Raw genomic sequence first — 24702 nt, 5'->3', positions numbered from 1 at the left:
TCCAGTTTGGGCCATTGGGAGTGCCTTCTGGCTGACTTCTGTGTTCTTCTTCTTGAGAAGGAGTGTCGCTCTCACCCAGGCTTTGGAATTAATAGAGCTGGCTTTTTTTTTTTTTTTTTTTTTTTTTTTGAGACGGAGTCTCGCTCTGTCACCCAGGCTGGAGTGCAGTGGCCGGATCTCAGCTCACTGCAAGCTCCGCCTCCCAGGTTCACGCCATTCTCCTGCCTCAGCCTCCCTAGTAGCTGGGACTACAGGCGCCCGCCACCTCGCTCGGCTAGTTTTTTGTATTTTTAGTAGAGACGGGGTTTCACCGTGTTAGCCAGGATGGTCTCGATCTCCTGACCTCGTGATCTGCCCGCCTCGGCCTCCCAAAGTGCTGGGATTACAGGCGTGAGCCACTGCGCCCGGCCTTCTGTGTTCTTCTTACATACACCTCCCATCCCCAGCTTTATCTTATATTTTCCCTGTCCCTGCCTTGCAAGGAGCTCTGGTTCCTTTAGTTCGAGAGTGGTATGTAGAAACGAAGATCTGGGCACTAGGTGTGCTCATTGCTACTGGAAAGGGTAGCGTGGTTTTTGTTTGTTTGTTTGTTTTATTGGGATGGAGTCTTTGTCACCAGGCTGGAATGCAGTGGCGCCATCTCAGCTCACTGCTACCACCGCCTCCCAGGTTCAAGCAGTTCTCCTGCCTCAGCCTCCCAAGGCACACACCACCACACCCAGCTAACTTTTTTGTATTTTTAGTAGAGACAGGGCTTCACCTTGTTGGCCAGATTGGTCTCGATCTCTTGACCTCGTGATCCACCCACCTCGGCCTCCCAAAGTGCTGGGATTACAGGCGTGAGCCGCTGCGCCCGGCCCAGTAGCGTGTTCTTAAAAGACCTAAAAGTTTTAAATAAAATGAGGGCCACAAGGTGAAATTATCCTTTATTAACTGTTCTTTTAATATCTTCTTAAATTTTCTCCTGAGACTGGTGAGCAGAGGCACCCAGAGCAAGGGAACTTAGGGGAAAGAAGGCAGTAATTAGGGAGGAGGAGGCCAGGAGGAGGAAGAAAGCATTTCATGGGATTACAGGAATGTCCCAACAACAGCCTCATTGTGATGAAGTCCACTGATACTATTTCCTCTCTTCTGTTTTTCAGAAAACGGTATTTTGTCTCCGAGTATACTCCTATTGATAGCAATATAGCTTTTTCTGTTAATGCAAGTGACAAAGGTAGGCATATTTGTCCATGAATGAAAGGGTTCAGATGATGCTGTCTGTCATGAGAGTATCCGTTTGCTCAGCAGGGTTGCGGCAGTGGGTGAGGCGGAGTGCTAGTGCCGAGGACACGGCTGCGACCAAGGCAGATGTAGTCCTTGCCTTTGTGGCCCTACCATCTAGTCAGGGTGGCACAGCAGAACCGAGTGATTAATCATAGCTGGGGAGGCGCGAAAGCAGCAGGACAAGAGTGGGAATAGCAGGGCAGGGTTGAACCTCACCCTTCAGAGGCTCCTGTGTCAGTGTCTCTTCTGTGGGGTGGGAACAGCACCCATTGAGGGCAGCCAACAAAGGTGGCTTTGCTGAGCAGATAGATAGCTGAGGGCAGGGGTCTCATAAGTGTCCCCAGGGGAGCTTGATTCCTGCCATGAGACAGCAGCTAATGCTTTCCCTGTTCCGACTTTCAGGAATGGCTTGGCTCTTAACCTCCACCCTCCCTTCCTCTCCCGCTCTTCCAGGAGAGGCGTCCTGCTGCGACCCTGTCAGTGCAGCATTTGAGGGCTGCTTGAGGCGGCTGTTCACACGCTGGGGGTCTTTCTGCATCCGAAACCCTGGCTGTGTCATTTTCTTCTCGCTGGTCTTCATTGCTGTGTGTTCGTCGGGCCTGGTGTTTGTCCGGGTCACAACCAATCCAGTTGACCTCTGGTCAGCCCCCAGCAGCCAGGCTCGCCGGGAGAAAGAGTACTTTGACCAGCACTTTGGGCCTTTCTTCCGGACGGAGCAGCTCATCATCCGGGCCCCTCTCACTGACAAACACATTTACCAGCCGTACCCTTCGGGAGCTGATGTACCCTTTGGACCTCCGCTTGACATACAGATATTGCACCAGGTAACCTGCTGTTTGAAGAAATAAGTCATTCCAGAGGACCTTGTGGTTTGCTAGCTTTTACATGTTGACTACTGCTGGATGGGGATTTGGGGCTGAATGTCATGGTATATCTTGAAAATCTTAGCATATAATGGCAAAGCTGCCTTTAAGTTAGGTTAAAAGAAAGTGAATGATGTAGAACTTAAGGAAATATTTATTGTTGCTCACTTTTGTATTTACTTCAGATAGTAGATCTTGCCTTTTTCTTGAAATTGAGATGAGCAGAGAAAGAAGACTTCAGTGGCATTTGTCTATTGAGGCAGGATGTATTTATTAGGAAGTCACCTTAGGAATTTGCGAATGTTTTCTGGTGGTAACTGAAAGTAATATGCAAGGACCCAGAGGCATGAAGCCCTTACTGCTGTCCTGGGGGCCGAGGAAGGAGCTGCCAGATCACCATCCCGATCCAGCCTGTAAGAATGAACTTATCACTGCCTGAACATGGGCACCCAGCCTGTTTTTGGTGAGAGGTACATTTGGGGCAAGATCCATCCCGTTGCTCCTAGAAAGGCGTGTAAACCTTTCCATTGTCCCTGTCACACTTGCCTTGGAGAACTGTACCTGTGCATAAACTGTACCCGCTTCTTTTTTTGTTTGTTTGTTTGAGATGGAGTCTTGCTCTGTCGCCCAGGCTGGAGTGCAGTGGCCGGATCTCAGCTCACTGCAAGCTCCGCCTCTCGGGTTCACGCCATTCTCCTGCCTCAGCCTCCCAAGTAGCTGGAACTACAGGCACCTGCCACCTTGCCCGGCTAGTTTTTTGTATTTTTTAGTAGATACGGGGTTTCACTGTGTTAGCCAGGATGGTCTCGATCTCCTGACCTCGTGATCTGCATGTCTCGGCCTCCCAAAGTGCTGGGATTACAGGCTTGAGCCACCTCGCCCGGCCCTGCTTCTTTTTTAATGAATGTGTAATCATATGGTTTTTCCTTTAAACATTGCTCATGTCTACAAGAAAATCTGAAATCTTGAAAAGCATTAAAATGGTCCTAAGACTTGGATAGAATCTTTTCTCTACCCGGTGACTGTCTGTTGCTTTTTCCAGCTTGTTGCTGAAGGTGAACAGCATAGTCATTTACCTCCAAGATCATCTTCTATGTTAGGAAATAAGGGGACATATGTAAATGGCTGTAGTGCAGAGCAAGGCAGGAGGTTTTGTGTTATTATTGAGGGGAGGGTCAGGGAGACCAGGAGACCCCTCCACTCTCCCCTCTGGCCTGCTGGCCACCGCTGGAGAAAGGTGGAGGGAGATGGTTGTGTGTCCTATGTTGATAGCTGTTCTGGTCATGGTGTCCCCCCACCCCCTGCCGCCTCTGTGGACGCCTCTAACCGGTTTGCTGTTAGAGTGGGCCTGTGGCCTGACCCGTTTTCTTAATGTATTGCGCCTTAATGCTCTCCTTCGTCTTAGGAAGTATTTTCCCCAAATACTCTTTGTCTTCTGACCCCTCAGGGCAATACTGACTAGTCAAGATCTGAGAGAAATGTGATATGTTTCTGGGTTTGCTTATTTTTGAAATCTTCTTTCAGGTTCTTGACTTACAAATAGCCATCGAAAACATTACTGCCTCTTATAACAATGAGACTGTGACACTTCAAGACATCTGCTTGGCCCCTCTCTCACCATATAACACGAACTGCACCATTATGAGTGTGTTAAATTACTTCCAGAACAGCCATTCCGTGCTGGACCACAAGAAAGGGGACGACTTCTTTGTGTATGCCGATTACCACACGCACTTTCTATACTGCGTACGGTAAGTGGCAAGAGACAGTCATTGGTAGATACCATTCTTGGGTCTGACTTAGGGTATATGGGCATAAGCCTGTTTTATGAGCATAACCCAGAGGTGAGCAAACAGAGCAAGTCCTTGCCCTGTGAAGCTTACATCTTTATTTATTTCTTTTTTCTTTTTTTTTTTTTTTTTTTTTTTAGGACGGAGTCTCGCTCTGTCGCCCAGGCTGGAGTGCAGTGGTCGGATCTCAGCTCACTGCAAGCTCCGCCTCCCAGATTTACGCCATTCCCCTGCCTCAGCCTCCCGAGTGGCTGGGACTACAGGCGCCCGCCACCTCGCCCGGCTAGATTTTTGTATTTTTTTTAGTAGAGACAGGGTTTCACCGGGGTAGCCAGAATGGTCTCGATCTCCTGACCTTGTGATCCGCCCGTCTCGGCCTCCCAAAGTGCTGGGATTACAGGCTTGAGCCACCGCGCCCGGCCTCTTTTTTTTTTTTTTTGAGACAGGGTCTTGCTGTGTCACCCAGGCTGGAGTGCAGTGGCGCAGTCTTGGCTCACTGCAACCTCCCAAAGTGCCTCCGGAGTTCAAGCGATTCTCATACCTCAGCCTCCTGAGTAGTAGCTAGGACTACAGGTGTGTGCCACCACGCCCAGCTAAGTTTTGTATTTTCAGTAGAGATGGGGTTTTGCCATGTTGGCCAGGCTGATCTTGAACGCCTGACTTCAAGTGATCCCCCCCACCTCGGCCTCCCAAAGTGCTGGGATTACAGGCGTGAGCTGCCACACCTAGCCGGAAGCTTACATCTTAATGGAGGGAGACAGATGATGAACACATAACATATGCTATCATGCCAGCTAGAGATTAGTGCTGTGAGGAGAAAATTAAGGCTGGACAGAGTAGGGGTGTACTGCTTCAACATGGAGATGTGCACAAAGGGAGAGGAAAGGAGGACAGCTGGGCACATCACAGGGATGCGCGTTCCCGGCAGAACCAACAGCAAGTGCAGAGCCCCGGCAGGGCGCCCTCGCGGTGCATGATTGAGGAATGCAGCTGCCCCTTACCCTTTACCTCGTGCCTGGGTCGCTAACACAGTGTCCTGTATCACACCTCCCACAAGATTTATAGAATAGCCTTTGATGCCTTTTCTTCTCTCTCAGATATATAGCCCGGTCCCCTGTAGTGCCCCAGCTGTTTGGGAGGCAGCCTGCCTGTGAGGAGTTGGGGCAGGATAGGCCCACAGTTTTAGATTGGAGGGCCCTGCAGCTGCTTCCCTTAGGAGGCGTGTCTAGCTGGGCAGGGGGCGTTTATAATTGGGAATTGTCACTCCAGGACCTGTGCTTGGGTGACCTGTAGGGGAATCTTAAGGCTTCTTCCGGTAGAGGAAGAGCAGCACGATGCCAGATGGGCCTACTCTGCCCGAATGCTCGGGACCTGGCCTAGGGACATTTGTTCAGCCAGTTGAGAAACCACAGGGGCTATTTCTTCAGCATGAGAAAAGAGAAATTATTTCTTGTCGCCTTTAAGGACGCTGCTCAGCCAACTACTTCTCAAGAGCTAAGGACTCTCACTTCTGGTTCTAAAGAACTTTGACCTTAAGTTCTGTTTGTTTGTTACTAGAGTAAGACTTTTTATGTAGTTGGGCTATATTTACTGTTTCAAGAATATCACCACTAACAACACGAGTTATACTCGTGAAAACGCAATAGCTTATGCTCCATACCCTAAACCGGCGTTCTCCACAGGGTAGACGGTACAGGCTACCTGAAAAAAAAAAAAAACATTGATAGTTGGACGACCATTTAATGTTATGTAAATTTTATAGTTTACTCTCAGTTGCACAGCTAAAAGTCAACAAAAATGAGGGGGGCAGAGGTGCGTGAGCCTTGTGCTTCCTCAAAGCGGGCGTGGTTCCCTCCAGTGTGGAAGCAGTGCAGGGAGTGGCAGGCTCCTGGCAGCAGGGACCTGAATTGGTTTGTAGTTAATTAATATGCTTGTGCGCATCCTCATAACCCCAGGCCCGCCTCTAGCGCTGTCCCCTTTCCTCTCCCTCCAGCTTTTCCTGGACTTTTTCACCTGAGGGTCCTGCAGTAATGGCAGGTGGCCTGCCCAGAACCATACGCTGACCTGCTTATTTTCCCCATTTCGTTGAAAGGCAGTGACAGTTACCAGTTACTCAGACTTGAGGCTTTATCCCTGAATACTGTCTTGCCCTCACCTTCCTCATGGGGTTCTTGCGGGTCTGAGCCTCTGGATGGTCTCTCAGATTTCTGCTGTGGATGAAGGGACTCAACTGCTCGCTGCAGGTCACCTGACCTCCCTTATGCCGTCACCCATCTGCTCTGACGGGTGGGTCATATGCAGAAGCTTCTCAGCACCTGGTCAAGTTCTAGCTGATGGTCTGTCTGGAAATGCTGGCTCCCTCTCCACTGGCCCGCTGTCTGTCTGCACTGCACTGCCAGTTGCCCCTCGCCTGGGCCATTGCACTAAGATCTCCACTTACTGTTCCACCTGCTTCCTGTTTCTTTGCCATTTCCAGACCTTCTTCCACTTGACCACACGAGCTAGCTTTGTAAAGCAGCTCATGACATTTCTTTTCCAGAAATCTCTCATTGTTCCCTGGTGCCTCCAGAATAAAAATCCAAACTACTTAACTGGCACTGAGTCCTTTTATTTTGCATTTGTCTGTCCATTACTCTTCCCAGACTGGCCCCCTCCTTCAGGAGCCCCCTTGGTGGGCATCCCGTGCTCTAGGACAGGACATCTTTTCTTTGAATTATTTTCTTTCTTTTTTTTTTTTTTTTTTAAGAGATGGGGTCGCCGGGCGCGGTGGCTCAAGCCTGTAATCCCAGCACTTTGGGAGGCCGAGACGGGCGGATCACGAGGTCAGGAGATCGAGACCACCCTGGCTAACACGGTGAAACCCCGTCTCTACTAAAAATACAAAAAACTAGCTGGGCGAGGTGGTGGCGCCTGTAGTCCCAGCTACTCGGGAGGCTGAGGCAGGAGAATGGCGTGAACCCGGGAGGCGGAGCTTGCAGTGAGCTGAGATCTGGCCACTGCACTCCAGCCTGGGTGACAGAGCGAGACTCCGTCTCAAAAAAAAAAAAAAAAAAAAAAAAAGAGATGGGGTCTTGCTATGTTGTCCAGGCTGGACTCAAACTCCTGGGTTATAGCCATCCTTCTGCCTCAGCTTCCTGAGTAGCTGGGATTAGATGTCCCGCCATACCTGGCATACAGGACTTGTTAAACCACCATCTTGCTCTCATTCCCTCTCACTGTTCTCTCTCCCTCCCTTTTTCCTCCCACAGTTGTAATTGTGAGACACCCTTTTGTCCTTCCTCTTTGGTGAAACCCCCTCATCCTCGGAGGTCTGGGTCTATCCAGTCTCTTCCTCTTGGCTGCAGTTTCGCCTTTTAGTGTTTGCTCCCTTCTCTGTGCCTGCGTAGCATGCACTATGTGCCATTGATGGCACTGGGCTGTATTTGCCTGCCTCTTGCCCAGTGATTCTGAGCTCCCAAAGGTGAGTGCTGAGCTGTATTATTCAACTGAGAAACCGTGGGGCCCATGTTGTCTTTAGAATACAGCCAACCTCATCAAATGTTCATTGTGTAAATGTTTAGGTCTCTGACGCCTTGAGGCCCTTCTAACTGGGAAGTGTTTTCTAAACTTTTTGGCAGGGCTCCTGCCTCTCTGAATGATACAAGTTTGCTCCATGATCCTTGTCTGGGTACGTTCGGTGGACCAGTGTTCCCATGGCTTGTGCTGGGAGGCTATGATGGTAAGTAAGAGCAGCTTTGACTCTTCCTTTTAGGTAAAGTCGTCTCGGTTTTGTCATTAGCGTCAAGTGGTAATTATGAAGATTTCATAAATTGGGCAGTTTTAATTTCCTACCTCTTGAATCCCAAAATAGTATCTCCTTTGGCTTTGGCTTTGGGTTTGGGTTTCATTCCAGATTTAAAAGAAGTGGATTGTGTTAGCCATCTTTTTTTTTTTTTTTTTTTTTTTGAGACGGAGTCTCGCTCTGCCGTCCAGGCTGGAGTGCAGTGGCCGGCTCTCAGCTCCCTGCAAGCTCCGCCTCCCGGGGTCACGCCATTCTCCTGTCTCAGCCTCCCGAGTAGCTGGGACTACAGGCGCCCGCCTCGTCGCCCGGCTAGTTTTTTGTATTTTTTTAGTAGAGACGGGGTTTCACCGTATTAGCCAGGATGGTCTCGATCTCCTGACCTCGTGATCCACCCGTCTCGGCCTCCCAAAGTGCTGGGATTACAGGCTTGAGCCACCGCGCCCGGCCGTGTTAGCCATCTTTAGATCACACATGCCTTTGAGAAGCTGTCGAAGGCTAAGTGCCTTTCCCCAGAGTAATGCAATTGCAAACCTCTGCATTGTTGTTCAGCTTCAAGGAGGTCTTGGGCCCTCGAAGCTCATTTATGGACCCTCTAGGGAGCTCATGGACCTCAGACAAGAACCCCTGTGATGGAGAAAAGCTAGTATGTGAGGTATGTGGAAGAAGAAACAAAGTTGATGGATTTTTTTCCTTCTAAACCGTCAGTTGAGTATTTGGACATCTTACAGTGTGAAGAGCAGGTGGTTTGCTCTTTGCTGGTTCCTGTAGCACTTTAGAACCAGTTGTACTTGATAAAATGAGGTGATGATTCATGTGACACCTTTGGCATCTGAAGCCAAATTACAGGCTCAACAGGTTTTGCCCAGCCAGTGAAGAACCCAGATAGGTTTTCTTCTCCTCACTCAGTGGCAGGGGAGAAGTTGCAATCTGTATTTAAAATTTACTCTGCGTCATAGAGGAAAATGCCATTTCTAATTGGTGGAAAAGGGGTGGTGTCAGCAACTGGCTAGCCATAGGGGAAACAATTGACTTTGATCTCTGCCTTGTTCATTTCACCAAAATAAATTCCAGATGGAAAAAAAATTTAAATGTTAAGAACTGGGCTGGGCGCGATGGCTCACACTTGTAATCCCAGCACTTTGGGAGGCCAAGGCGGGCGGATCGTGAGGTCAGGAGATCGAGACCATCCTGGCTAACATGGTGAAACCCTATCTCTACTAAAAATATTTTTAAAAATTAAGCTGGTGTGGTGGTGGGCACCTTTGGTTCCAGCTGCTCGGGGAGGCTGAGGCAGGAGAACGGCGTGAACCCAGGAGGCGGAGCTTGCAGTGAGCCAAAATCAAGTCACTACACTCCAGCCTGGGCAACAGAGCAAGACTCTGTCTCAAAAAAAAAAAAAAAAAAAAAAAAGGTAAGAACTGGAAGAAAATACAGGAGGCATTTTTAAAAATAATTTTTAAGTAGAAAAGATATTTCTAAGCAAGACACAAAACTCAGAAACCCCAAAAGGAAAGACTGATGAATTTGAGTACATGAATTTTCATTTGTGGAAAATAAACATACAGTTAAAAAAACAAAATTGGGCCGAGAGTTATTCATGCCTGTAATCCCAGCACTTTGGGAGGCAGAGGCAGACAGATCACTTGAGCTAGGAGTTTGAGACCAGCCTGAGCAACATGGAGAAACCCCGTCTCTGCAAAAAATACAAAAATTAGCTGGGCGTGGTGGTGCGTGCTTGTAGTCCCAGTTATTTGGGAGGCTGAGGTGGAAGGATCACTTGAACCCAGGAGGTTGAGGCTCCAGTAAGCTGAGATTGCACTACATTCCAGCCTGGGTGACAGAGGGAGACCTTACCAAAAAAAAAAAAACTGGACAAAAATATTAGTATGCATAGCAGACGGCATTTTCATAATAAATAAAGATCTCATCTCAGCCTGGCCAAAATGTGAAACCCCATCTCTACTAAAAATACATAAAAATTAGCCACACGTGGTGGTGTGTGCCTGTAGTCCCAGCTACTCGGGAGGCCGAGGCAGGAGAATCGCTTGAATCCTGGAGGCGGAGTTTGCAGTGAGCCGAGATCATGCCATCGCACTGCAGCCTGGGCGACAAGAGCAAGACTCTGTCTTAAAAGGAAAAAAAAAAAAAAACCTCATGAAAATGATCAATAACCCAAAAGAAGAGTGGGTGAGGCCGTGTGAAATTTAACAAAACAAGAAATACAAAAAAAAAGAATGGTTTTTATTTTATTTTTCAGAGACAGAATCTTGCTCTCTTGCCTAGGCTGGTGAGTGCAGTGGCGTGATCTCGGCTCACTATAACCCCTGCCTCTTGGGTTCAAGTAATTCTCCTGCCTCCACCTCCTAAGTAGATGGGATTACAGGCATGCACCACCAGACCCAGCTAATTTTTTGTATTTTTAGTGGAGACAGGGTTTTGCCTTGTTGCCCAGACTGGTCTTGAACTCCTGACCGAAGGTGATCCACCTACCTTGGCCTCCCAAAGTGCTGGGATCATAGGCATAAGCCACCACGCCCAGCCTCAGTAAATATTTTCTTGACTAATGAAAAGGGAGGCTGAGGCAGGAGGATTGCTTGAGCCGGGAAGTCAAGGCTTCAGTAAACCATGATCGTGCCACTGCACTCCAGCCAGGGCAACAGAGTGAGACCCTGTCTCTAAAAAAGAAGAAAAAAAGAAATGAAAAATAGTTCAGCTTCTTTGGAAGGCAGTTTGGGAGAATTTATCAAAATTAGAAATGTACATAGTTTTTGATTCAGTGATGATGCTTTAAGAATTGATTCTAGCCAGGTGCAGTGGCTCATGCCTCTAATCCCAGCACTTTGGAAGGCCAAGGCAGGAGGATCGCTTGAGCCCAGTAGTTCAAGTCCAGCCTGGGCAACTTGACAAAATCCCATCTCTACCTAAAATACAAAAATTAGCCAGCGATGGTGGTGCACACCTTTAGTCCCAGCTACTAGGAGGCTGAGGCAGGAGGACTGATTGAGTTGGGGTGGTCAAGGCCACAGAAAGCCGTGATCACACCACTGTGCTTCAGCCTGGGCAACAGAACAAGACACTGTCCCCCTCTCCTGCCCCCTGCCCCCCTAAAAAAAGAATTGATTCTACAAGTATGTGTTTTACACATTAAAATATTTATAGGCTATTTATAGTAACTTCGTTTGTAATATAAAAAAATTGCAAAACTACTCATCAGTGGGAGGATTGGCTAAAGTATACTAGAAAATATTGTAGGAAAAGAATAAGGAAACTCTTTATGGAGCAGTCTCCAAGATACAGAATTTTAAAATGTAATATGCAGAATAGTACTTTACTGTTTGTGTGGTTAAGAGGGAAAGGGGAAGAATCTGTGTGTTTGCTTGTGTGTGTGGAGCGGCTCTGGAAAGATTCACAGATGGTATGGGGAGGAGAACTAAGACAATGAAATAGATGTTGGAGAAGGAGAGAGAATTTTCAGTAAACACCTTTCTGTTCTGTGTGAGATTGTTAACGTGCATGTACTGTATCCTTTAAAAATAATAAAAAAAGGCCGGGCGCGGTGGCTCAAGCCTGTAATCCCAGCACTTTGGGAGGCCGAGACGGGCGGATCACAAGGTCAGGAGATCGAGACCACCCTGGCTAATATGGTGAAACCCCGTCTCTACTAAAGAATACAAAAACTAGCCGGGCGATGAGGCGGGCGCCTCCGTCTCAAAAAATAATAATAATAATAATAATTAAAAAGAAGAGTTACTCTTCCTGAATGATAACCATGCCTACCTCAGATTTTTAAAAATCCTTTTTATTCATTAACTGAAGTACATAAAAACTATTTCAGCAAACGCTTTTTTTTTTTTGAGACGGAGTCTCACTCTGTCGCCCAGGCTGGAGTGCAGTGGCACGATCTCAGCTCACTGCAAGCTCCGCCTCCTGGGTTCACGCCATTCTCCTGCCTCAGCCTCCCGAGTAGCTGGGACTACAGGCGCCCGCCACCACGCCCGGCTAATTTTTTTGTATTTTAGTAGAGACGGGGTTTCACCGTGTTAGCCAGGATGGTCTCGATCTCCTGACCTCGTGATCCGCCCGTCTCGGCCCCGCAAAGTGCTGGGATTACAGGCGTGAGCCACCGTGCCCGGCCTTCAGCAAACTCTTGTTTAATCCTTAGAGCACAGAGATACAGTCCATAGCTCCACTGAGAAATCTGTGTTGTGATTTTTTCCCCGGTATGTGTGTAATTTTCTGCATGCTTGTAATCTGCTTTTTGATATCACATTTTTCCTTTCTAGATCAAAACTACAATAACGCCACTGCCCTTGTGATTACCTTCCCTGTCAATAACTACTATAATGATACAGAGAAGCTCCAGAGGGCCCAGGCCTGGGAAAAAGAGTGAGTCACTCATGGGTGTGAGCAGACTGTCCTTGTTTTGTGGGAAGCTAGACACTTGCAGCAAGCACTTAAACTTCATTTTCTAAATTAACCAATGGCAGGTCTGAGTTATGTAATTTTGTTCACTTGGTGCTAATGATGCTAAGTAGAAACTGTAAATACGTTTACCTTTGAGCAGATGCTTTAAACATCTCTCCCTCCACAGGAATGCAAAAGTGTGCAAAAAAAGGTTCCTTGTATTGTTTTTACTTATTTCATTTATTTTTTGAGACTGGGTTCACTCTTGCCCAAGCTGGGGTGCGGTGACTCTAATCTCAGCTTACTGCAGCCTCAATCTCCTAAGCTCAAGTGGTCCTCCCACGTCAGCCTCCCAAGTAGCTGAGACTACATGTGCATGCCATCACACCCAGCTAATTTTTGTATTTGTTTGTAGAAACAGGGTTTTGCCATGTTGCCCAGGCTGGTCTTGACCTTCTAACCTCAAGTGATTCACCCTCCTCGGCCTCCCAAAGTGCTGGGATTACAGGTGTGAGCCACTGCACCCAGCCACCTGCATTGTTCTCTATCAGCAAAACTTGGGACCATGCTGAATGTACTTAATAAGGAATGAATACAATAGAATATTGTGCTGTCATAAAAGACAGTGAAGTAAATAAATGGTTCACAATGTATATTTATATAAATATATATTGTTTACACTGCTGTCCATGCTTAGAAAAAAATATCAAGCAAATGACCTGAGAAATTAACTGTGTTTGTAACCTCTGGAGAATGGGAAGAGAGGACTTAGGAGACCAGGTTGCACTTTATACCCTCCAGTACTTTTTAAAAAATGTTTTACTGAAATATGGTACATGCATCATACAGTTCACCCACTTAAAATATACAGTTCAGGCTGGGAATGGTGGCTCACACTTGTAGTCCCAGCACTTTGGGAGGCTCACTTGAGGCCAGGAGTTCAAGACCAGCCTAGGCAATGTAGTGAGGCATGTCTCTAAAAAAAAAAAAAGTAAAAAGAAAAATTTAAAAAGAAAAGAAGCGTTCAATTCAATAGCTTTATTATATTCACATATATGTGCAACCATCACCACAGTCAATTTTAGGAACATGTTCATTACTCCAATAAAACTGTGCACCCTTTAACTAACACCCTCCATCTTTTCGTCCTCCTATCCACAGCCCTAGGCAACCACTAAAATACTGTCTGTCTCTGGAGATTTTCCTATTCTGGACTTTTATGCGCATAGAATAATACGTGGACTTTTTTGTCTGGCTTTTGTTGAACATAAAATTCTCAAGGTTCATTCATGTTGTGGACATAATATTCACAAAGTTCATTCATGTTGTAGCATGTATCAGTACTCCATTCCTTTTCATTCCATTGTATGGATATACCACATTTTGTGCATTTATCAACTGATGCACATTTGGGCTGTTTCCAATTTGGCTATCATGAATAACGCTGCTATGAACACTTGAGTACAAGCTCTTGTGGATGTGAGTTTTCATTTCTTTTGGGTACATACCTAGTAGTAGAATTGCTGAGTCATAGGGTAAGTCCACTTTGAATAGTTTGAAGAACTGCCAGACCATTTTCCAAAGTGGCTATAGTGCTTTATATCACCACCAGCAGTCCATGAAACTTCCAGTTTCTTCACATCCTCGCCAACACTTTTTATTATCTGACTTTGTGATTCTAGCTGTCTTCCTGGGTGTGAAGTGCTATCTCATTGTGGTTTTGATTTAGTAGACTGAATGCTTTTTTTTTTTTTTTGAGGTAGCGTCTCGCTCTGTCACCCAGGCTGGAGTGCAGTGGCATGATCTCAGCTCACTGCAGCCTCTGCCTCCCAGGTTCAAGTGATTCTCGTGCCTCAGCCTCCCAAGTAGCTGGGATTACAGGCACCTGCCACCACACCCGGCTAATTTTTGTATTTTTAGTAGAGACGGGCCTTCACCATGTTGGCCAGGCTAGTCTCTAACTCTTGACCTCAGGTGATCTGCCAGCCTCAGCCTCCCAAAGTACTGGAATTACAGGCATGAGCCACCGTGCCCAACCCTAAACTTAAATTCAGCATGTATGGAACCTTAACTGTAATCTGATAGTCTCCAGTATAGAAGATCCTAATGCAGTGGCTGGGCATGGTGCCTGTAATCCCAGCACTTAGGGAGGTGGAGGCAGGAGGAGTGCCTTGAGGCCAAGAGTTTGAGACCAGCCTGCACAACATGACAAAGACCTCATCTCTACAAAAAAATTTTTTTTTTTTTGAGACGGAGTCTCGCTCTGTCCCCCAGGCTGAGTGCAGTGGCTGGATCTCAGCTCACTGCAAGCTCCACCTCCCAGGTTCACGCCATTCTTCTGCCTCAACCTCCCGAGTAGCTGGAGCTATAGGTGCCCGCCACCTCGCCCGGCTAGTTTTTTGTATTTTTTAGTAGAGACGGGGTTTCACCGTGTTAGCCAGGATAGTCTCGATCTCCTGACCCAGTGATCCACCCGTCTCGGCCTCCCAAAGTGCTGGGATTACAGGCTTGAACCACCGCGCCCGGCCACAAAAAATTTTTAAAATTAGCCAGGCATGGGGATACATCTCTATAGTGCCAGCTACTCAAGAGGCTGAGGCAGGAGGATCCCTTAAGCCCAGGAGTTCGAGACTGCAGTGAGCTATAATTGTGCCACTGTACTCCAGCTGAGGCAACAGAGTGAAACTCTATTCCAAAACAAGAACAAAAGCAAATGAAGGATCCTAATGCAGGATAAAGGTTAAGAAAACATGGCCTTTGAACTGGGCACAGTGGCTCACGTCTGTAATCCCATCACTAGGGGAGGCTGAGGCAGGTGGATCACTTAAGGTCAGGAGTTTGAGACCAGCCTGGCCAACATGGTGAAACCCTGTCTCTACTAAAACTACAAAAATTAGCCGGGCCTAGTGGCGCACGCCTGTAGTCCCAGCTACTCAGGAGGCTGAGGCAGGAGAAGCACTGGAACACGGGAGGTGGAGCTTGCAGTGAGCCGAGATCGCACCATTGCACTTCAGCCTGGGCGACAGAGCGAGACTCGGTCTCAAAACAAAAAAGAGAAAACGTGGCCTTTGTATCATGAAAGTTGGGAAGAAGTTTCTTACTTAGCTGTCACTAAGTTTTAACTAAAAATATAGCATTTTGCTTACCTTTTAGGTTTATTAATTTGGTGAGAAACTACAAGAATCCCAATCTGACCATTTCCTTCAGTGCTGAACGAAGTATTGAAGATGAACTAAATCGTGAAAGTGACAGTGATATCTTCACCATTGTAATTAGTTATGCCATCATGTTCCTATATATTTCCCTAGCCTTGGGGCACATCAAAAGCTGTCGCAGGCTTCTGGTAAGCGGGGGATATGTATGTGTTAGAGGTTAACAGCAGTGCACAGTGTAACGTCATATTTTTGCCTCTTTATTCTTAATCCATTGTGTTTAAAACTGCCGTAAATTCCCCCGTTTTAATTGTATGTAACATTTCTGTTGCCTACATCTGTTTTCTTCAGTTCCAGCTTTTTGGTTTATCTTAAAGTTTATTTCGCATAATCCAGTTTTTTCTTATTTGTCCAGTCCATCACCTAAGAATGCAAACTCATAACATGTGTTGCCTGGGCAGACCTAGAAATGTTTACAAGTCCTCTCTGAAACACAGAATTGTAGTTTTAACTCTAGGTTTGATACAGCCCTGTAAAGTAAAAAGGAGGACCTTTTAGTAACAAGTGGGACAGACAGCCCTGTAACCAACTGGTGATTGTGTCTTTGTCGCCCCTCTCAGGTGGATTCGAAGATCTCCTTGGGCATCGCGGGCATCCTGATCGTGCTGAGCTCTGTGGCTTGCTCCTTGGGCATCTTCAGCTACATTGGGTTGCCCTTGACCCTCATTGTGATTGAAGTCATCCCGTTCCTGGTGCTGGCTGTTGGTGTGGACAACATCTTCATTCTGGTGCAGGCCTATCAGGTATCCTTCCGTATTCTCACGGGGCTCAGCATCTGTCCAGGTTTCAGGGTCTGAATGGCTGCTGGGCTCCACATTCGTGAATGTGGCCTGTGAGGGTGTTTTCTTTCCTTTCCTTGTGTGGCTCGTCGCTCTTCTTGACTTGCTGTGGACATCTGAGGACCAAGAATTTCACCCCTCTTTTTGGTTGATGAAATAGTAGAAATAAAGTAAGAATTTTGTTTTAAATTGTATCTTTAAATAGTGTCTTTTAATAGTATCTTTTCATTTTAAATAGTATCGTGTACAAGAAGGGGCTAACGCACTTTTGGAAAATATTTTGGGTGCGACTGCTATTGAAATGATTTTCAGCATAGTATAGAATGTTGGATTCATTTTGCTCAGAGGTGCCACTAAAAAGGCAGAAGGTCAACACATGTCCCGCTGCTGTAGAAGGTGGTCTCAGTCATCCTGTAGGTCTGAACTGGGCGGAGACTCAGTGCACGTGAGAGTGATGGTCAGCGGTCCAGTCCCCTGCGGCCTGTGTATTTTCCTGATAGTGTGGCTCAGCTTTCCCTTTAGTTTCTCACGTGGTACCTGAGTGAATTAACATGAGAACATTGGAGTCCCCCACCGAAGTTTATATGCTTAGAAGACACTGCTAACCATCTGCTAATCATGTATCTTTACCGTTGAGTTAACACAAAGCAGCAAGAAGGGGCGTTGTTATGGAGAAATTTTAATGTTGCATTTTTTTTTTTTTTTTTTAAGAGAGATGAACGTCTTCAAGGGGAAACCCTGGATCAGCAACTGGGCAGGGTCCTAGGAGAAGTGGCTCCCAGTATGTTCCTGTCATCCTTTTCTGAGACTGTAGCATTTTTCTTAGGTAATTATGCTTTCAATCCTACCAGTCCTATAGTTCGCTGAGCCTGGAGAAAGAAGGAGCTGGGTATCTGAACATGTCCCTTTGTGTTGCCTTTTTTTTTTTTTTTTTTTTTCCTTTTTTCTCTTCTCCGAGATGGAGTCTCACTCTGCCACCCAGGCTGGAGTGCAGTGGTACAATTTCGGTTCACTGCAGCTTCCGCCTCCCGGGTTCAAGTGATTTTCCTGCCTCAGCCTCCCAAATAGCTGAGATTAAAGGCACGTACCACCACACCCAGTTAATTTTTTGCATTTTTTAGTAGAGACAGGGTTTCCCCTGTTGGCCAGGCTGGTCTCGAACTCCTGACCTCAGGTGATCCACCTGCCTCGGCCTTCCAAAGTGCTGAGATTCTAGGCGTGAGCGCCTGTGCTCAGCCTGTGTTGTCTCCTTTTTAAAGCTTTGTTCTGCACTAGGAAAGTGTCACTGAATGGACCACAGAACAACTGGCAGCAGTATCTTAGATGTGATTTTGCAGGTGGCTTCCTTCTCATTTAACTGTCAGGACAGCACTGATGTTGGGGTTCAGGGTGAAAGAGACCTAGAGTTCGTCTTGCCACTTTCCCCTTTTGGTAGCCACTGGGAATGTTGATAGTTGAAAATAGCATCCTTGAGTAGCCACCGAATCCTTCTCCACATGACACTCTAAGCAGCAGCTCCCAAATCCACAGGCACTCGCTTACAAGATGTTTGCCATTGTTTTCAAAGGCAGTCTTTCTCTTCTGTGCACACAACTCACTGGGGAAGCAGCCTTGTTAATGACCAGGAGCTCTTGACTCACCACATTACAAGGAGCCAGAATAAGCTGGAACAAAGTCAGCACTTCTGTGTTTCTTTCACATAGAGAATCATCAAATAGACTCACTAGTGGGGCTGCCTGCCCCGTCTCTGAAGTGTAGTAAGAGCAAAGTGACTCTGTCCACCATAGAGGAGGCTGGACTGGAAGCACTCAGTCCAAAGAAACTGCACAAGCCACAAACTCCACAGGCCACAAACTGCAGTGCCTATGTGGCTGCAAGGTCAGCTTAATCAGGGCCATTGTAAGGTCACCGTAGGTGGTAGTCTCAACACAGATACAATGCTAGCTTGTTGTTCTTCATTTCCACAAAGCCATGTGCTTTTGAAATCTGTAGCCCTGTAGTTCCTTTTGACAAACACAGGTGCAGGGGAAGAAAAAAAAAAAACTTTCTTTTTTTCACTTCTATTATAAGAAAACCAGTGCAAGTGTGATGATAATAGCAGCAGAAACTGTGCCACAAGGTTGGAGTGACCTTGGGACAGTAGGAGTGAGTAGGGATTGTGGCAGCCCAAGTGCACGTGTCCTGTCTGAAAAGACAGTTGTGTGTGGCCAACCCAGTGCTACAAGGTCTGTGTTGTTGTTGTTTTTCTTCCAAGAAAAGCTGTGAATCTAGATTTTTATGTAAAATGTCATTGTTAAATATTGGCAACTTATAAAAAAAAGTTTTTTAATCTTAAGATGGGTTGATACAGTGTGGACTAAACAGGAACCATCTGATTCATGGGCTGCCAGTTTGCACTTTCCATGTCTTACCTCATGCCTTTGATCCTCACTCGATTGTCGATTACCTCTTAACTAAACTGGGAGGCTAATAGTGTTGATGTAATAAATGGAAAATACTGTCCCTTTTGTACAGTGAAGCATAGAAGGTACTATAAGAAATGGCCTGTATTAATGGTTCTCAAATTTTAATGTGCATTAATTTGCCGTGAACCTGAGTATAGTAGAATTGGGGTTGAATTCCTGTCATAACTTAACTAGGATGGGGCTCCCCAAATGGTCTGGTGCTGAGTGCGTTTTGAAAAGCACTGGCTTATTGCCTCCTGTCCCAGTTCTGGTGTAATGTCCAGCCGCAGCATGCCTTCTCATGCATTTGGCCTGTGCTGGCTCCTTGTGTCTGTACACGCACATGAACATAAGGCCTGCAGAGAGCCCCTGCTGTAAACAGAAGTGACGCAGAGCCCTTCTCTCCCGACAGGAGCAATGTCTGTGATGCCAGCCGTGCACACCTTCTCTCTCTTTGCGGGATTGGCAGTCTTCATTGACTTTCTTCTGCAGATTACCTGTTTCGTGAGTCTCTTGGGGTTAGACATTAATCGTCAAGAGGTAAGTTGGTACCAGGATTATAGTCTATTTAATTTGAGTCTACAATCTAGAGGAAGCAGCTAGCAGGTATAACCTTTGTTCCCCTCTGTGCCCTCAGAAAAATCGGCTAGACATCTTTTGCTGTGTCAGAGGTGCTGAAGATGGAACAAGCGTCCAGGCCTCAGAGAGCTGTTTGTTTCGCTTCTTCAAAAACTCCTATTCTCCACTTCTGCTAAAGGACTGGATGAGACCAATTGTGGTATGCGCTTCTCTGTGGCTTTTCTCTTTCCTCTCACTGAAACAGATTATCACATGCCTTCTAAGAAGTCAGACAGCCTAGGAAGGAGATTCTTACAGCTGTTAAATATATCTTAAAAAAAAAAAAAAAAAGCAAAAGCAAATATGGAACAGTAGATAAAATGTTTTGCCCATGAGCTTTTATCAGTCCATATAAACAAGAGTTTTATTTAAGTTTTTTATTTTGAAATAGTTTCAGATTCACAGACAGTTGCAAAGAAACTTTTATTTTTCCTTTAATGATGAGGAAATAGAAGCCAAGGCAGGTGAAGTGGTTTGCCCCAAGTCACTAAGCCCGTAAGTGGCAGAGTCAGGATTTGCACCCGAGAACTTGGACTGTGGGTGCTGTGGTCTCACCCACTGCCCTGTACTCCCTACTAACCTGTCATTTAAGCTTTTCCATTTTAAAAAAATCCTGCTTTTTGTGTGTGCATACGATTTTATTTCTGGTCGTAAGCTTATTATACTAAGCAGTCTCTGTCTTGTGATTCATTTGTTGTTCCAGATAGCAATATTTGTGGGTGTTCTGTCATTCAGCATCGCAGTCCTGAACAAAGTAGATATTGGATTGGATCAGTTTCTTTCGATGCCAGATGTAAGATGACTTCCTTTTTTTTTTAACTTCTTTAGCTGATGATGAATACATTTTTCAAAACATGCATGTGGGTGTTTCAAGCAAGTGCCTGCTTCTAACTGCAAATGGTGACAGGGTTTCCAGGGTTAGGAAAACTGCCCAGTGCACTGCCGGTGTGGGCTGCTTGGCATTCTCACTGAGCCCCTCTGGGCACAGCTGCAGAACACGAACAACCAGTCTTATGAGGTTACTTTAGGAGGTGCTCTCCTGATTGTGGGGCTAGCAGGAGGGGCAGCCTGCGGCCCTGGGGGCAGGACTGGCAGTGTTAGGAATCATGAGTCCAGCTGGAGGCATCTCAGCCAGCAGCCTCCTGGCACCCTCCTGTTCTCCATGATCCTCACCTTGCTTGGTTACTATCAGAGTATTGTCACTCTCTCCTATTCTTTGTCTTTCAGGACTCCTATGTAGTGGACTATTTCAAATCCATCAGTCAGTACCTGCACGCGGGTCCGCCTGTGTACTTTGTCCTGGAGGAAGGGCACGACTACACTTCTCCCAAGGGGCAGAACATGGTGTGCGGTGGCATGGGCTGCAACAATGATTCCCTGGTGCAGCAGATATTTAATGCGGCGCAGCTGGACAACTAGTCAGTACTGCCTCGTCTTGTACTTCAGAAGCAGTGGGGGGGCTCTCAGCCAGGCCATCAGCTCAGGCCTGAAATGTCTCACTGAAAATAGACTTTCTTGGAAAAGTTGTTTTTACGCAAAATGTATGTTAAATCTGGCTTTACCTTAACAAAACCTTTGAAAGGACTAATTTACCACCTAATACTTGGAAGGTTGTTTTCATTAAGTGCTCGTGTAGTTTTTCTTTTGACTGTTAGCAGCATAAAGTGTAGAAAAGGAAGTTAGGTTTGAAGAAAAGTACTGAAACTAAAGACTTCCTCCCTATGGGGCAGGTCAGCAACCCTGTCTCTCTCTCTAGTACCCGAATAGGCTTCGCCCCCTCATCCTGGATCGACGATTATTTCGACTGGGTGAAGCCGCAGTCGTCTTGCTGTCGAGTGGACAATGTCACTGGCCAGTTCTGCAATGCTTCAGGTACTTTCATCTCCTTTACCAAATCTTTCCTTTTTTGCTGAAAAATTTTCAAATTATCATTTAAAAATCATTTGCATCGTGCCTCAATTTATGCCTATTTGTATATCAAAGCTGGGTCTCCCTCCCTGTGTCATCGTTCCTTTCCTCAGTCATTCATTCTGAAATTGTCACGTCATTCCTGGCTCAGGCAGCCACCCTCGGGGCTGAACAAGGCCCACATCTTGGGAGTGTGGTTTCCAGATAAGGTTTCTCATCCTGTCCTGACTCCAGCGATTGCGTCTCAGGATTGGTACCTGGCCTTAGCTTCTCAGAGGAGGGCTTTTCTTTATCACTTTGCCCTATGGTTTTATAGGAGCATCGAGGTTGCCCTGGAATTTTCTTAATAAAAACATGGACGCCCTGGGCTCTGACCAGTCAAGGCCATTCTTGAAGGAGGAGACCTACTTCAGGGCAAAAAACGATGCAAAGTATGCCTAAGATGAAAATGGTATTTCAGATCATTAAACTATGAAATTGACATGGCAGAAGCTTTTAGATAAGGGGAAAGATTATCCCTCACTAGTAAGGAAAATCATGGGTAGTTGAGAAAGTAATGCCCCTCACTGGCAGTATTTTTAAATGTGTTACAAAAAATCTGGAGACCTATTCTTCTAACAGTCCTCCCTGCATGTCTCCACCAGTGGTTGACCCTGCCTGCGTCCGCTGCAGGCCTCTGACTCCGGAGGGCAAACAGAGGCCTCAGGGTGGAGACTTCATGAGATTCCTGCCCATGTTCCTTTCGGATAACCCTAACCCCAAGTGTGGCAAAGGGTAAGTGCCACTGCCATTGCAGATAAGCATCCACTGCAACTTCAATTTGCAATAGAAAACTAGGAGAGGACTGGGCTAAAACAGTTGCATGGGAACGTCCTCTTCTCTGCCCCACCCTGTCCTGGTCCTTTGGTGGAAGCAGGAAAACCGAAAACACCTTTTTAAGAAAATGCCTCAGGCTGGGCACAGTGGCTCACTGAGGCGGGCGGATCACAAGGTCAGGAGATCGAGACCATCCTGGCTAACATGGTGAAACCCCATCTCTATTAAAAAAATACAAAAAACCAGCCTGGCATGGTGGCGGGCGCCTGTAGTCCCAGCTACTCGGGACGCTGAGGCAGGAGAATGGCGTGAACCCGGGAGGCGGAGCTTGCAGTGAGCAGAGGTGGCACCACTGCACTCCAGCCTGGGCGACAGAACAAGACTCCATCTCAAAAAAAAAAAAGAAAATGCCTCCTAGTGTTCAACTGATTATATCTTAGCATGGGCATTCACATCTCATGCTCTCTCTGCGTCCTACCCCCACATGGGCATGAGAATGAACGCAGATTCCTGTGCACATTCCGAGCGGGGGTGATGGGGAGGACGGCCTGCTGGTAATCCAGGCCTGGAGGAACTCAGCCTGTTCATTTGTGCTGATGGCAGCTGCGGCGTCATCTTAGCTTTGGTAACGTTATCCCACATTAAGGTTGCGATTCTTTTAGCCCTGTCATGGTCCTTGCCAGCCCATCCGTGTATGGGGTTATGTGCTATCTCACTCCCCCATCCAGCCAGGCAGCCAGTTACCCATGGAAGCCAGATATATGGCCCAGAAGTCTCTGGGGTTTGGAAGCTTTGGGAAGCAGAAGATGAGTATCCCCATGTATGTTAGGTAAACCCTGAACATAGGTTTTTCATAAGAACATACGTCTGACCAGAGTTACATCAGCGAATCATTTCTATCATGCATGTGCTTTGAGACCTATTCTAGGTACCATGGGATGACTCCCCCTAGAAGTAAAGTAGAAATGAATCTTGCGTATTGATTTACTCACTGACTGATGCTTTGGCCTACATAAAATAAGCTGAAGTAGATTCCGTTTTCTGAAGGCAGTAGCCAGCGTTCCTGGGGAGCCTCCAGGGTGCCAGCGTCATGCCAGGCACTCCCTGACATTATCCCATGTATCACCACACAGCCTTGCGTAGGCGGTGGTATACCCATTTACAGAAGAGGAGACTGGGGCTCAGAGGAGGTCATTTTGCTCAGGGTTACATGACCAGTAAGTGGCAGGGCCAAAGTTGTTCCCGGGGCCCTCGCCCTTTCCTGCCTCCTGTTACGCAACAGGACTGAGTAAACTCTGTACATCTGATTATACATGAAACCAGGTGGAGAAACAGCAGCTATGTACCAGAGAACCCAGAGCAATCAAGAAAAGCCCATCTGGCTGGGCACAGTAGCTTATGCCTATAATCCCAGCATTTTGGGAGGCTGAGGTGGGCGGATCACCTGAGGTCAGGAGTTCAAGACTAGCCTGGCCAACATGGCAAAACCCTGTCTCTACCAAAAAAAATACAAAATTAGTTGGGCATGGTGGCAGGTGCCTGTAATCCCAGCTGTTTGGGAGGCTGAGGCAGGGAGAATTGTTTGAACCAGAAGGCGGAGGTTGCAGTGAGCCAAGATTATGCCACTGTAATCCAGCCTGGGCTACAGAGCAAGACTCTGTCTCAAAAAAAAAAAAAAAAAAAAAAAGCCAGTCTGAGAGAGAACAAGGTAGACCTTTGGTGTTCCCTTATTCGGGGGCCTTCTTCAGCCCTGTAATGTACAGCTGGGTCTGACCTCTGAACCCAGGGTCAGGTGATTTTGCTTAGCCTCGAGTGCTCAGATTCTGCTGATATTTTGCAAGACCTGGACTCTCTGACACCCAGGACTCTTTCCTCAGGGGACATGCTGCCTATAGTTCCGCAGTTAACATCCTCGGCAATGGCACCAGGGTCGGAGCCACGTACTTCATGACCTACCACACCGTGCTGCAGACCTCTACTGACTTTATTGACGCTCTGAAGAAAGCCCGACTTATAGCCAGTAATGTCACCGAAACCATGGGCATTAATGGCAGTGCCTACCGGGTATTTCCCTACAGGTAAAGCCTGCCCTTTTTCAGTGGGGTTTGCCCAGCAAAGGGCCTACACTGGGTGGGAATGGGGAGGGTTCTCTTGGCAAGATGCTGATTTTCAGGTTGGGTTCTGGCCCCTGCCCCGTTCGGAGCACAGGGCAATATATCAAAGGAAATGAGTGCTGGGCAGGGGGGTTCAGAATCTAAAGCTTCTGTGAAGGCCTGAGGGCTAGAGACACAGAACTTGATCTCTGCGCTACCACACAGCTGCAAGAGACACACACTGGAAAATGGCTGGGGGCAAGGAGGCGCTTGGAGACCAGGTGGCTTAGAGCGGGGCCAGGCCCACATCCTTGGCCAGCAATGGACCAGAATCCCCAGCTGCTGGTTATTTGGGATGTTGCCTGTTTGTAGACTTTTTATATTGTTAGGGTTTTTTTTTTTTTTCCCAGCAAGAAAAGTATTATGTATGAAATGCTGAATTTGAAAACTGTAGAAAGGTAGGAGAAACAAGTGATTTCTTTTTCCTGCCTGCCCATGATCTCGCTTAAAGCAAGAAGGCCTGGATTTGTTTGGAAGAAGTTAAGAGCCGATTAGCTCCACAAGAAAATAAATGAAAGCATTTTTTCCTCAGGCCTTGCACGGACCCGCTGAGCCTGAGGGAGTGTCTCAGGATAGATCAGGATTCGTTGTTGTTTTTTTTTTTCGTCCCCCAGAATGCTGTGGAATGCTCTCTGTAAATGTCTATAAAATAGCATAGATTGGGCTTA

The 24702-nt window shown here is 46.8% G+C and overlaps 1 protein-coding gene across 3 annotated transcripts in view; it reads left to right on the top strand.

Moving 5' to 3' along the window:
* Positions 1 to 24702, top strand: part of NPC1 (NPC intracellular cholesterol transporter 1) — a 61350-nt gene that overhangs the window by 27852 nt on the left and 8796 nt on the right. For 2 of the 3 annotated variants that reach the window (XM_030926023.1, XM_030926021.1), the window contains exons 7-21: positions 1143 to 1216; positions 1669 to 2090; positions 3654 to 3880; positions 7537 to 7637; positions 11984 to 12086; positions 15258 to 15447; positions 15877 to 16059; positions 16807 to 16921; positions 18952 to 19079; positions 19177 to 19317; positions 19861 to 19950; positions 20385 to 20575; positions 20914 to 21029; positions 21710 to 21839; positions 23759 to 23959. In XM_030926023.1, coding sequence (XP_030781883.1) covers positions 1143 to 1216; positions 1669 to 2090; positions 3654 to 3880; positions 7537 to 7637; positions 11984 to 12086; positions 15258 to 15447; positions 15877 to 16059; positions 16807 to 16921; positions 18952 to 19079; positions 19177 to 19317; positions 19861 to 19950; positions 20385 to 20575; positions 20914 to 21029; positions 21710 to 21839; positions 23759 to 23959 — 2412 coding nt within the window. The remainder of the gene's footprint in view (positions 1 to 1142; positions 1217 to 1668; positions 2091 to 3653; positions 3881 to 7536; positions 7638 to 11983; positions 12087 to 15257; positions 15448 to 15876; positions 16060 to 16806; positions 16922 to 18951; positions 19080 to 19176; positions 19318 to 19860; positions 19951 to 20384; positions 20576 to 20913; positions 21030 to 21709; positions 21840 to 23758; positions 23960 to 24702) is intronic. The other variant, XM_030926022.1, reaches the window with a different exon arrangement.

The sequence above is a fragment of the Rhinopithecus roxellana genome, chromosome 21 (genome assembly GCF_007565055.1).
Source record: "Rhinopithecus roxellana isolate Shanxi Qingling chromosome 21, ASM756505v1, whole genome shotgun sequence".
Classification (NCBI taxonomy): domain Eukaryota; kingdom Metazoa; phylum Chordata; class Mammalia; order Primates; family Cercopithecidae; genus Rhinopithecus; species Rhinopithecus roxellana.
Note: the sequence above shows the minus strand (reverse complement) of the source record. Positions and strands in the feature narration are given on the sequence as shown.